Source organism: Myotis nattereri (assembly GCF_964212035.1).
Source record: "Myotis nattereri genome assembly, chromosome: 16".
Lineage (NCBI taxonomy): Eukaryota > Metazoa > Chordata > Mammalia > Chiroptera > Vespertilionidae > Myotis > Myotis nattereri.
Window position 1 is genome coordinate 30,605,260 of NC_138091.1, and position 12,593 is coordinate 30,617,852.

The 12,593-nt window shown below is 46.5% G+C and overlaps 1 protein-coding gene across 1 annotated transcript in view; it reads left to right on the forward strand.

Annotated features, from left to right (window-relative positions):
* The window catches only part of ANKFN1 (ankyrin repeat and fibronectin type III domain containing 1), a 482,658-nt gene that overhangs the window by 119,483 nt on the left and 350,582 nt on the right, over positions 1-12,593 (forward strand). Inside the window, exon 3 of the mRNA XM_081109618.1 lies at positions 1,768-2,033. Coding sequence (XP_080965744.1) covers positions 1,768-2,033 — 266 coding nt within the window. The remainder of the gene's footprint in view (positions 1-1,767; positions 2,034-12,593) is intronic.

Below are 12,593 nucleotides of genomic sequence, written 5' to 3' on the forward strand. Positions count from 1 at the left end.
GCAATTCCCTAACCTGATAATCCTTTTACTGTTTACCAAACTTTACCTTTGATATGCCTGTTTGCATTCCTAAGGGCAAATATGTATTCAAGTGAATAACAAGCAGACTGGACTGAGTTTTGGGGGAGCTACTCCACTAGAGAAAAGTTTTCCACCTGGCCCCCTATGCCTTCTAAATTCATATTTCTTGTCTAGTGTATTCATTTATGCCCGGTCCTTTCTTCAGATCCTGAACCCTAGCTACAAATGGATGCGGCATTCATATCTAAGCTCTTAGAAGGAAGTTGTTTGGGATTTTATTGACTGTTTTGTTATTTATTGGCCTCCCCTATTCTCCCCTATTCTCTTCATATTTTCAATGGTCATCAGACCCATGAGAGACGACTCGATCAGTAACTTCTCTGGTCTAGGCTTTCCCCATTTGTTTCTTCATCCTGATTCACCTGGAGGGCAGTGGCATGTGCTCTGGGCCTAAAAGCATCCATCCCTTCTCACTCCTGTGCAGCGTCAGGTGGATCATGGGAGACAGGGCTAAACCCTTTGCCAACCCTGGGTCTCCTTTATGTTGGCTCCCCTGGAACAACCTCAATGTGGTAGAAATTCCCCCCAGACAGCAACCGGCACTTGTTCAAGCTTTCTTCTGCTGTTTTGGGGATAGTGGGAAATGGAAGACGTGCCAGTCATGACCAGCCCCTGGACACCAGTGACCTCCGTGGTGAAGAGAGAAGCTAGGACTCGAGTGTCTCAGAGGTGCACTTGGGTGGTCACAGTCTGGCTTTTCTCATTCCTCGGACACACTGTATTTCACTCTTTGAAACGAATACAGATTTCTCTTCTGAGGATCCCCTGGTCAAAACCTGTCAGTCATGAGACATCACAACTCCTAAACAAAGAGCGTGCATGAGAGTAGATTCCTGTTCTGTTCTCACAAGACTGTTTCTAAGGGAGCGTCTTCTTGCCGAGTGACTTTCATGAGCCGGTGGCTCCATTTTCTGTACCTGAGAAATGGACATCCCTGCATTCTGGCATGATTGAGACCCGAAAAGTCAGGCTTACCCAGATATGTCCTATCATAATCTGTTTTTGCTGAATGACATGGGCCATGGGAATGATCCTGATATTTTCTAGTACAATCAATCACAAGGTTCTTCATGAAGAGATGAAACATCCCCCAAGTGAGCAACTGCTACTCCAGGGTGAGGGGGCCTTTCTTTCTCTTACGGACACGCATTGTGCTTAATGATGTATTTATACCGTCTCGTCTCACGTGCTTCTTGCTGTTCTCCTGTAGGGTGTTATGATCCCTAATGGGCAGATAAAGAGACTAGAGAGGTTAAGGATTTTGCCCAAACCACACAGCAAATAGGTGGAGCTCACCTTCGAACCTAAGTTCACTTCCCTGTATATAAACTTTGGCCTGCCTGAAAGTTTGAACTTTTCATCTCCAAATGCTCTTGTCCCCCTTACGGATAAGGTTCAATAACGTGGACCGGGCTGAGAGGGGCAGGATCCTGCTGTGATCTGGCACTTTGTAAAGCTCACATCGCTTCACCTGGAGCCATTCTGGCAGCCGTTCAGTTCAGAGATAATGTCTCTTCAGCTTGGCCAGGCTCACGGTGCCGGGAGAAGACAGACGACCCACGGCTGTGCACGGTATCGTTGTGAGCGAACGTGCCACCTCGGAGTCTTGGGTTGCCATCCCCTGGAGTGTGTTCATGTGATCAGTTGATCAGTTGTCAGTGTCAGGTCTGTTGTTTCTCTCTCCAGAAGCCCAGCCGGTGGGAGAGGACAGCCCCAAAGCCCTGCCTGCACTCCGGGAGCTATCGAACTCGGATAATGACATAAACAAGGCGGCATTCATCTGGGGAAGCGCAGACAAAGCAGCCCAGAGGAAAACCATCTCTGTCGATGAGGGCTTGTTTCACTTGCAACAGGAAAAGCAGCAGCCGCCGCAGCAGCCGCAGCAGCTGCCTCCGAGCCCGGAGCCCGTGCACAGGCTGGGAAGAGGTAGAGGAAGGCTGAAGCTGCTGCATGTGAGTAGCAACTGATGATTTCTCTGCAGCTGGGGAAGGAATGCTGGGGAGGGGGCTCGGCAGGGAGGTGGGCGAGCGCGTGTGGGCTGGGGCTTTGTGGCTGGAGTGGGAGGGATGGTTCGCACAATTAACAAGTGCATTCGGGAATCTGCCCTCCTCTTCCAAAAGAGGTGCAGGCGTGTGCCCACACGCACTCGCAAGTCCTCCGCTGATGCTCATAGATGCGAGCAGCAGGTGGGCAATATTTCTTTTCTTCTTCTTCTCCATCCTTGAGCTTGGGCTGTGCGGCAGAAAGACACCTCAGCCCGAGAGAGCTGTCCAGGGCGAACGGACTCCCCCAGAGGGTTTCTTTCCCAACTTTCTTTTGTGGATGTGTCGATCTCCATGCCTTTGCCATCCCACCGCGCTCCTATGGGGCATTTACATCCCGCTAGCCACAGAAAGGCAAGGGGCACTTTTGCATCTCTGGCTCTCAGCTCGAGTTGTCTGTAGCGAGCAGCACCAAATCCAGGGCAGTTTAACCTCGCAGGTACAGGAGTTCGGGAAGCACAGCCCGGCCCGGAAGAGCACGGCTCTCATGCATCTTGTCAGCCCGGGGCGGAGAAGCAGGTGTCTCAGGGATGCCAGGGCTGATGCCATTGTTGAACTTTGGGGAATATTTTCAATGTTTTGATTTGTTTTTTTAAAGCAAGCCTGAAATTTCCTGGGAACCTCTGGGATAGACTGAAGCTGAGGGAAAGGACAGGAGAGAATTTGTTTTGCGCTGAAGCACCGGTGCAGCGGCCCCAGGTTGTCTCTGCATCGGGAGCCGGCTCGTACCTCTGGGTTATTGTTAGCGATGCTACACGGTGTGCAGAGCGCCAGCCCACCTGGCCCGAAACTTGCTTGCATTCTGGTTATCAGAGGACACGGTTGTCAGTTTCTTGTTTGTTTCCCTACCCTTGTTTCTCTCTTTAGAAGCTATGCTATGGCTGAGCGCTTGGTGCCGAATGTTTAAATGCTCGAATGTCTGCAGTAAATGCCTGCGTAAAAGTTCCCTTCTGGGGGAGGGGGAGCAGGGAGGGACACTGGGCTTTGAGCAGCCATGTGTAATGAGAGTGGGGGAGTCTGAGACACTTCACTGGGACTTGGCTGGGACGAGAGCCGTCAGCCGATGCTGGGATGCAGCACTGAAGGCTGTTAGACTGGAGGGTCAGAACCCTAGCTCCCAAGTTGCTATGGCGAGGGGGAGGGCAGAGGGGGAGGGTGTGCATGAAATGTGAACCAGGCATCATGGGAATCTTCTCACTGAGGCCCTGCCTTGCAGGGTAGACAGGTGAGGCTGCTCAGAGCTGCTGGGGAGGAGTGGCTAGGGGCCTCTTGGCACCCAGGTTGGGAGGATCTAACTTAGGCAACCCAGGGAAAGCCAAAGAAATGCGTCAAGATGCGGAGTCTGATGCCCAGGCTCTGTTAGTATTTATGTTTTTATTGCTAGTAACAATGCATTGTGGAAATATTATGAAGTGTTTTTAAAAGACTGTCTCCTAATCTTACCCTTTTAGCACCCCTGGTTCTCCGCTTTGCTCTCCCTGCAGGCCCTTTGTGACACAGTTGTAACCATAGTCTAGATCAGTGATGGCGAACCTTTTGAGCTCAGCGTGTCAGCATTTTGAAAAACCTAACTTAACTCTGGTGCTGTGTCACATATAGAAATTTTTTTATATTTGCAACCATAGTAAAACAAAGACTTATATTTTTGATATTTACTTTATATATTTAAATGCCATTTAACAAAGAAAAATCAACCAAAAAAAATGAGTTCGTGTGTCACCTGTGACACGCGTGTCATAGGTTCGCCATCACTGGTCTAGATATAGTCCTGAACTCTGCTTCTTGCCCCAGTATTATTCCATCAATACTTTCTCATCTTCCAGTCCTGCTTTCACACAGATGGTTAATTGTGGGGCTGTATTAAGTGGATTGATCCCTTAAATGGATATACTGTAATCTATTTAGCGATTGTTAGCTATTTGAATTGCTTCTAGTTTTTCCATAATTGTAATGCCACTGTGAATATGCCTGTGCATAGAGCGGTTTTTACTTCCCTTTCTTTAAAAAATAAAAAATCGGAGGGGGACTGAATTTTTAACATTGACATTGGGGAGGGTAAAAAAAATGAACATTTTTGTGGCTTTTCCTTCCTAATAACAAACTGTTCTCTGAGACATATTTCCAGTGTCAAAAACCATCAGTAATATGGTAGATACATCTCCATTTATTTTGATATTATTTTTATCTAGAGCCTTATACACATTAGATTATCCCCTCCCCGCCCCCCCTTCTAAATTAGGAGTTATAAGAAGGTACTCGATCGCTTCTCGGCCTTTTGGCTAAGATCAAGTGTAGTATAAGAAGGTACTCGTCCCTTTTGTTAAGCTGGCTTTTGAGCCCGATGAAGCCAGGCAATATCCCTCTCCCTGGGACAATTCTGCACCTTCTCAGGTTCACTCCCTGTGTCAGTGCCTCACACAAGGAACCCAAGTTCAGCAGCCTCCCCGTTGCATCTCCGTAGGTGCTGGGGGAGGGGAGGGCAAAGCTCTCTGTCCTGTGCCAGGGCTTCCCAGAAGGATGAGTAGGGCCATGGAAGAGGAAACCACCCCAGAATGGTCTCCAAGCCCTTCCGCCCCTGACAGAGCCTCTCAAGGAGAACTCAGTCCTGGGCAGTTTCGGGGCTGAGGCCTGCCCGGTAGGGGGTGGTGGGGCAGCTGCTCCTGGGGAAGGTGAGGACTAGCCAAGTTGTTGGGAGGAAAATGGAAATGCTGTGTGTACTTCTCCCAACTGCACAGGCTTTAATGACGGAGGGCAGCCAGGGCCCAATGCCAGCTCTTATCAGACAAGAGCTGTAAAAGCGCCTTTCAGCCTCCCTACCTCCTATAAGGACAATTTTACCAACAATTTACTTCTTTTATATCCTCTTCTCTGCTATCTGGCCAATTTGGAGATTAAGCGGTGCTGTTCGGCCTCCTGTGTAGCTCACCATAAACTGCTTCAGTGCTAATCTCTTTTTTATTCTGTAATCATTTGTGCAAAAGCCAAGAGGGGTGCCATGCAGAAGCCCAGCGTGCCCTAGCCCACCCCCACCTACGCCAGTGGCAAGTGGCAGTATCTGGGGAGCAAGATTTTCCTGCCCGTGTGCGAGCAGGTCTGAGAAATGTAGGTGCGTTAGGGGCGCTATGGACTCCTTCAGCCTGCGAGGGCTTAACAGAAGCGCTGCTTCTCAAAACTGGTGCGCCAGTGGCACCTGGCGGGCCGTGGTCTGAGAAGGAAAGGCGGTCTTGCTGCTTCCGGGGATGGACAGACCAGTGTGCTCACTGTCGGCCAGCGAATAGGGCCTTTGCAGAGGAGAGGACAAGAGGCTTTAGATTGTAGCAATGAGTTTAAACAAGACTTTAGTAAGGACATCCCATCTGATAACACTCCCCAATCTTTATTATTATTATTATTATTAATTTTTAAAATCCTCAATGGAGGATTTTTTCCCCATTGATTTCTACAGAGAGTGAAGGGAGGGTGGAGGGAGGAAGGGAGAGAGAGAGAGAGAGAGAGAGAGAGAGAGAGAGAGAGAGAGAGAGAGAAACATCGATGTGAGAAAGACACATCAATTGGTTGCCTCCTGCATACACCCTGACCAAGGCTGGGGAACCTGCAACTGAGGTACTTGCCCTTGATGGGGAATCAAACCCTGGACTGTGTGCCAATGCTGTAACCACTGAGAAAACTGGCCAGGGTGATCTTTACTGTATTATCGCTTTAAGGCCTACCTTTTCTGCAAGATTATCCTCTGGGAGAGCAAATAGAGTTTCTGCTTTATTTATTGCACATCCCCATTAATAACAGCTTCCACTTACCAAAGGTTTGCCAGGTGCCAGGACGTTTTAAGTCTTCCATCTACATGAGTGCATCTAATCCTCACAACAATTTTATGCAGTGTTGACTATTATTACTCCCATTTCACAGATTTGAAAATTGAGACACGAGGAGGTGATGCTGCAGGGTAGACAGAGCCTCGTGACTGGGGCCCAGGGACAAGGAGGCGGAGGCATTGAGAAAGGAGTCTCATGCCGCTTGAAAGTGTCAGGACAATTTGAGCCCAAGCAGTTTAACTCTGAGTCTGTGTTCTTAATCATGGCACCATCAACTCATTTATCATTGGCATGGGAATGATTGAAAGTCTAAACACTGCTATACAGCTAGAATGCACCAGAGGAATGATGATAATGATGCTGGTGGTGATTTTTTATAACAAAATGACTAAGTATTCACCATGCACCACTTTTGACGGAAACTCTGCGTGTGCATTTTGAGTTATTGCTCACAACGGCCATATAAGAGGCCAGCATCCTTATCTCTACTTTGCCAACGAAGAAGCCCAGGCTCTGCCATGTTATTCACCTGTCTGAGGTCACAGAGCGAGGGAGTCTGACTGGCGTCTGTTATCTGTGGCCGCACCTCACTGATACCAACAAGTGAGCACTGGATCAAAGGCCAAGCATCACAGCAAGGGATTTCCCCGGGAAAGCGGAGGTGGGCTCCAGGGTCTATTCTGGTCTCTTGCAGCATAGGGTTCTGGGTGGCTTTTAGAATCCCCCTCCCAGGATGCTGCACAGAAAAGTTAGGTCTCAGTCATGCCTGGTCCTGACTCAAAGGTAGAAGGTCGTGAAGAAAATATCGCCCTGGGGCCAGTCATTGGTGCACTTGTAAGGAAAGGATAAGATTCCCAGCGGAGCCCCCTCCTGGTTCAGTGTCCTAGACCTGCACTGTTCAACATGGTGGCCATTAGCCACATGTGGCTGCTGAGCACTAGTTCAGCCCAGCCGGCATGACTCAGTGGTTAAGCTTCGACCCATGAACCAGGAGGTCATTGTTCAATTCCTGGTCCGGGCACATGTCCGGGTTGCAGGCTCCATCCCCAGTAGGGGGCATGCAGGAGGCAGCCGATCAATGATTCTGTCTCATCATTGATGTTTCTATCTCTCCCTCCCTCTCCCTTCCTCTCTGAAATCAATAAAAAAAAATATATATTTTTTAAAGGAAATGTAGCTAGTTTAAAGCAAGGTGTACCATAGTGTAAAAATACACATCAGATCTCAACAGCTTAGTATTTACCTTAAAAAATGTAAACTATTCCAATAAATTTATATTAATTGACACATTGAAATGATGTTTGAAATATATTCCTAAAATTAATTTTACCGATTTCTTTTTACTTTTAAAAAAAATTGTGGTAAAATAAACATAGCATGGAACTACCCATCTTAGCCAGTTTTAAGTGTGCAGTTCAGTAGTGTTAAGTGCACGCATATTATTGTGCAACCAATCGCTACAATTCCTTTCATCTTGCAAAACGTACTCTATACCATGAAGCAGTTCCCCACCCCCTCTTTCCTTCACTCTCTGGCAAGCACCCTTCTGCAAGTGGAATCATACAGTACGTGTCTTTCATGACTGGCTTATTTCACTGAGCATAATACCTTCAAGGTTCATCCACATTGCTGCACGTGTCAGAATTTCCTTCCTTTTTACCTGAATAGTATTTCATTATATGTATGTACCACGTTATCCATCCACCCATCAAGGGACATGTGGGTTGCTTGCACCTCTTTTTACTTCTTTAGTGTGGCTTCCACCACATTTAAAATTGCACGTGAGCCTTGCGTCTCTGGTTTATGCGACATTTCTTTTGGGCAGTGCTGCTCTGAACCTTTCTCTCTTCCTCGATGTCCCTTCCTTCTCACCCCCATATTCAGGCCTCTGCTACTCTCTCCCAGCCCCCCTTCCCTTTTCCCTGAGACCTGAGCTAAGAATCTCCATTCTGATTCAGCACTCCTTTTATAAGGTTGTGAAAGACTGTCATGTTCAGTAAAATTTTCTGTAAGCAAATGAAACTGTGATATATAAAAAGAGTAATCTTCCCTTTTTCCATAATATAATGCACTAGTCGAAGGAAAAGCCTTTGAAGTGATTTGATGTTTTTAAAAGTCAACAGCCTTCCTCTGCTCACACTCCAAGAGTGAATTTTATTAACTATCGAGCAAGAAAGAGTACAAAACCAATAAAGCATAAGTTCAGAGCACAGATCTACACCAGCCTCAGATTCCTGAAGTACAGGATTAGTAGAAAGACCTGGGTATCTGGAAATTCAAGACACTGAAATGTTGTCAGTGTCTTTTGAATTTCCCATCCCTCAGAGGACAACATTCAAAAGCCTTAGCATGGAACCCACGGCCTTTCAACATGCCAATTTCCTTTCCCACCCCCACCCCCACCCCAGGCCTCTCCATAAAAAGAGAAGCAGCACTTGTTAGTCCCCAAATGGGCAGTGGGCTCCCAGGCCTCCCCCAGCCTTGATAATGTTCTTACTTCAGCCTGGAGGACCCCACCCTACCTCTTCGATGGGCTTATTAGAAACTATCTTTGCATGATCACAGGTCACCCTATTATCCTTTTACTTATTTCCAAGTTTGAAATCATTTTTCTGAACAAGAGGAGAATTTTAAGGTGGTGCATCCATAATCTATGCCTTAGTGGATGCAACATTCTTAGTGGTAGATCAGTAATAAAAAAGCGGGGGGGGGGGGGCGGGGAGTAGGCACTTGGCAAAACCTCACTTATTCTTCAGGACCTCATTCCAAGGTCACCCATCTGGGCAGCATCCCCAGGCTCCATCCGGGTCCCAGCAGGAGACAGGCGGCACACTCCCATCCATGGTTAGAGGATGCTCCTGGGGAGACTATTTACAGAGATGCAGGGGAGATGTAGGAAAGCAAGATGGGAGGCCGAGGCAGCCCAAGGCTAGCAAGGGCTGGAGACAGGAAGGAGGAAGCAGTTCCTGGAACATGGTCAGACTCAGGAGAGGGGCCTCCAGATAGAAGCTGCGGCCTCTGCCAGAACAGTGCGGCCCCTGCTAACCTGCAGGGCGCCAGGAGGGAACGCTCCCCCAGCATCTGAGGGCCTCTCATTGGTTGAAACCACCTGGAAGCCTGGGGCATGCACCCCAGAGGATGCTGTGCCTAGGGGACACCTCCAAGAGCACAGAGCAGGTGGGGAAGGTGAAGGCTGCATCTAGAGCAGCAGTTCTCAACCTGTGGGTCACGACCCCTTTGGGGGTCAAACGACCCTATCACAGGGGTCGCCTAAGACCATCGGAAAACACATATATAATTACATATTGTTTTTGTGATTAATCACTATGCTTTAATTAGGTTCAATTTGTAACAATGAAAATACATCCTGCAGATCAGATATTTACATTACAATTCATAACAGTAGCAAAATTACAGTAATGAAGTAGCAACGAAAATAATTTTATGGTTGGGGGTCACCACAACATGAGGAACTGTATTTTTAAGGAAGGGTCGCGGCATTAGGAAGGTTGAGAACCACTGATCTAGAGGAATAAATGAGACTGTTGCTCTCAAGCCCTACCCCACCTCCAGAAACAACCCCTCCATCTGTGAGATGCCTAAGCAGCCCTGTTTATACCACAAGAGGATGCTTATCATATTGTACTCGAATTCTTCAACTAAATGGCTTTCCCCAACTACAGGAGACAATGAGCTCTTCCTTTCATTGATTCATCTATTTCCAACACCCGGCAAAGTACTTGGTAGCAAGTAGGTACTAAGGAAATAGGGAGCGAATGAACGTGTTACTCTGTCACATGTCCCCCAAATTACCCCCTTTGGGAACTGGGGGATCTATAGTAATTCTAGATTGGAAATTTCTCAATGAATCAGATATCTAGAATTAATATCCCCTTCTTTGAATCCCAGCTAGGGAGCTAAAATGTTTGCAATAAATGATTCTCAGTGACTCATTATGCGGTAATTGGTAGCACATTAAGTTCTGAGGGATTGAGGGACTTGAACTTAAGTGGTGGGCATCAGCAGTCAGACCAACCATGAAGATCAGTGTTTGCGTACGTCCCCAGGAGAAAAGAAGCAGTTGCTTGAATGAAATGGGGCAGCAGCAGGAGGGAGGGAGGGGGCGAGAGAGGTTTCTATCAGCCGGGGCAATGGACAGCAGAAGGCCAAGGGAGACTGGACATTGAGGCCGAGGTTGGCAGCCATGATTGTTCCAGGGATGAGGTTTTACTAGGCCAATGGGCCTCCCGACCACCCAGTGAGTGAGGACACATCTCTGAAGCCTATTGGGGGATCTTGGGTTTGCTCACTCTACTGGGGTCTGTTTTTAACCTGGAGTGTGGAGGTTGCGGTAGTTTCCTGTGGCTGCCGTAACCAATTACCACACACTGTGTGGCTTGGAACAACAGAAATTGCTTCTCTCCATTTTTTGGAGCCCAGAATCCTGACATGCAGGTGCTGGTGGGGCCTTCCTGCCTCCGAAGGCCCCCCTGGGGAGGGTCCTTCCTTGCCTCTGCCAGCTCCGGGTGGCTGTAAGCGTTCCTTGGTTTGGGGCTACATAACTCCAGTCTCGGCTCTGGAGGGCAAGGTCTTAGCCCAGTGCTCTGCAGTTTCACAAGAAATGGGTTTAGAGTAGACTCTGATCACTGTAACTCTGACGACTTTCTTTCTGTGGCAGGTTTTACAGTTTCTGCAGGACAAGGGGCCTGCAATTCACAGAGGCCCCTAGCCATTCACTAATTGGTTAGGCGGTGCATGTGGCTGTGGCCCCTCCAGAGGCTAACGAGAGGAGAGGGGTTATGAATTCAGCTATTGTTTGGGCTCCTGACAGCAGCAGCCTCTCTGATAGGCTGCTGCTTTCCTACACTCTTCGTGTCATTGTTTTCTTAGGAAAGCATTCATTTCATCGAGGGTTTCAAGGCCCTGGAATTCCTGATTGGGGTACAGCTGTGTACAGGAGTCTGCTGTAAAATTGCAGCTCTCTCTACATGGGCAGTTATGTCTTTTCTTATTCCTAAGTCCTTTATAAATTGTTTAACTAGAATGTGTTCTTTCTCCAACTTAAAAAACTTTTCAATTACTCTTGACACACACTATTATATTAGTTTCAGGTGTACAACATGCTGATTAGCTATTTATATAACTAATGAAGTGATCACCCCAGTAAGTCCAGCACCCATCTGACACAACACACTTATTACAATAGTATTGGCTGTTTTCTCTATGCTGTCCTTTACGTCCCCGGGACTATTTTTATAACTGGCAATTTGTACATCTTAATCCCATCCTCTTAAAATTAATCTTTTCAACAGACTTGCTTTTGGTTTTACTGATTAAATCTACTTAACTGTTCATTGATTTAGTTTTATTAAACTTTTATTGATATATCTTACACGTACAAAAAGGAGCGCATGGTTCAGCTCGGTGGATTTTCAATATGAATTTATTCATAGAATCAACACTAGATCAAGAAATAAAATGGTCCCAGCACGCAGCCCAGAAGTGCCCCTATGAGTCCTTTAATCAACTGCCCTTCAAGGTTAGCATTATGTTCCCTCTGAATTCATTTGCCTGTGGTTTTTCTACGTCTTATACAATGGGCTTACATACTAGTAAAACGTATGTCCTTTTTGTGTCCAGTTTTACTTATTATTACAGAAGGTTTCTCATCTGTAAGCCACTTTAGGTGTTATCAGGATTGGAGACAATTAATGTAAGTCACCTGGTACAGGTTCTGGCTGTGGCAGATGTAAGTGGCAGGTATTATCAGGAAAAGGTGGCATTACCTGCAGACGGGTGAGAAGGGGAAGAGAGGAAGGTGTGCAGTGGACAAGCTCAGCTCATTTATCCTGACAAGTTCCCAAACATGTCATGGTCGGGACCAAGCCCGGAAGCCCCATGTTGGAGACTAGCATTTGGGTACCTACTTTCCCAACTCCCTGATGAGATGACAAGTACCGCACTGTATTCCTTTTCTATTATTTCCTTATAAACATTGTGAAACCCAATGGAAAATTGAATTTTGCAATGAACACCCATCTACCTACCACCTGGATTTTGTAATTAACACTTTATTCTTCATGCTTTATCACATGTTTATGTCTGCCCATTCATCGATCTGCCTGTATTATTTAATATTTTTTATTCATTTCATAGGAAGTTGTAGGCTTTAGTAGTAGGGTTTTGTTTTTTAACATTTAGGTGAAATTCACATACCATAAAAGTTACCATTTTAAACTGAATAATTCAGAGGCATTCAGTACATTTATAATGTTATGCAACCACCACCTCTATCTAGCTTCAAAACATTTTCATTACTCTAATATAAAGCCCCTTACCAACAGCAATTAAACCCAGTTACTCCCCATTCCCTCTTCCCTCCACCTCTGATGACCTCCCATCTGCTGTCTGTTTCTATGGATTTACCTATTCTGGGTATTTTACGTAAACGAAATCATACAATTTGTGGCCTTGTGTATCTGGCTTCTTTCACTTAGCGTAATGTATTAAAAATCTGTCCACAGTTAACACAAATCTGTACTTCATTTCTTTTTATGGCTGAATGATATTCCATTGTGAGAGCATACTGCGATTTGTATGTCCATTCATCCACTGGTGGATAGCTGTGTTGTTTTCACTATTGTGTATTTGAACATTT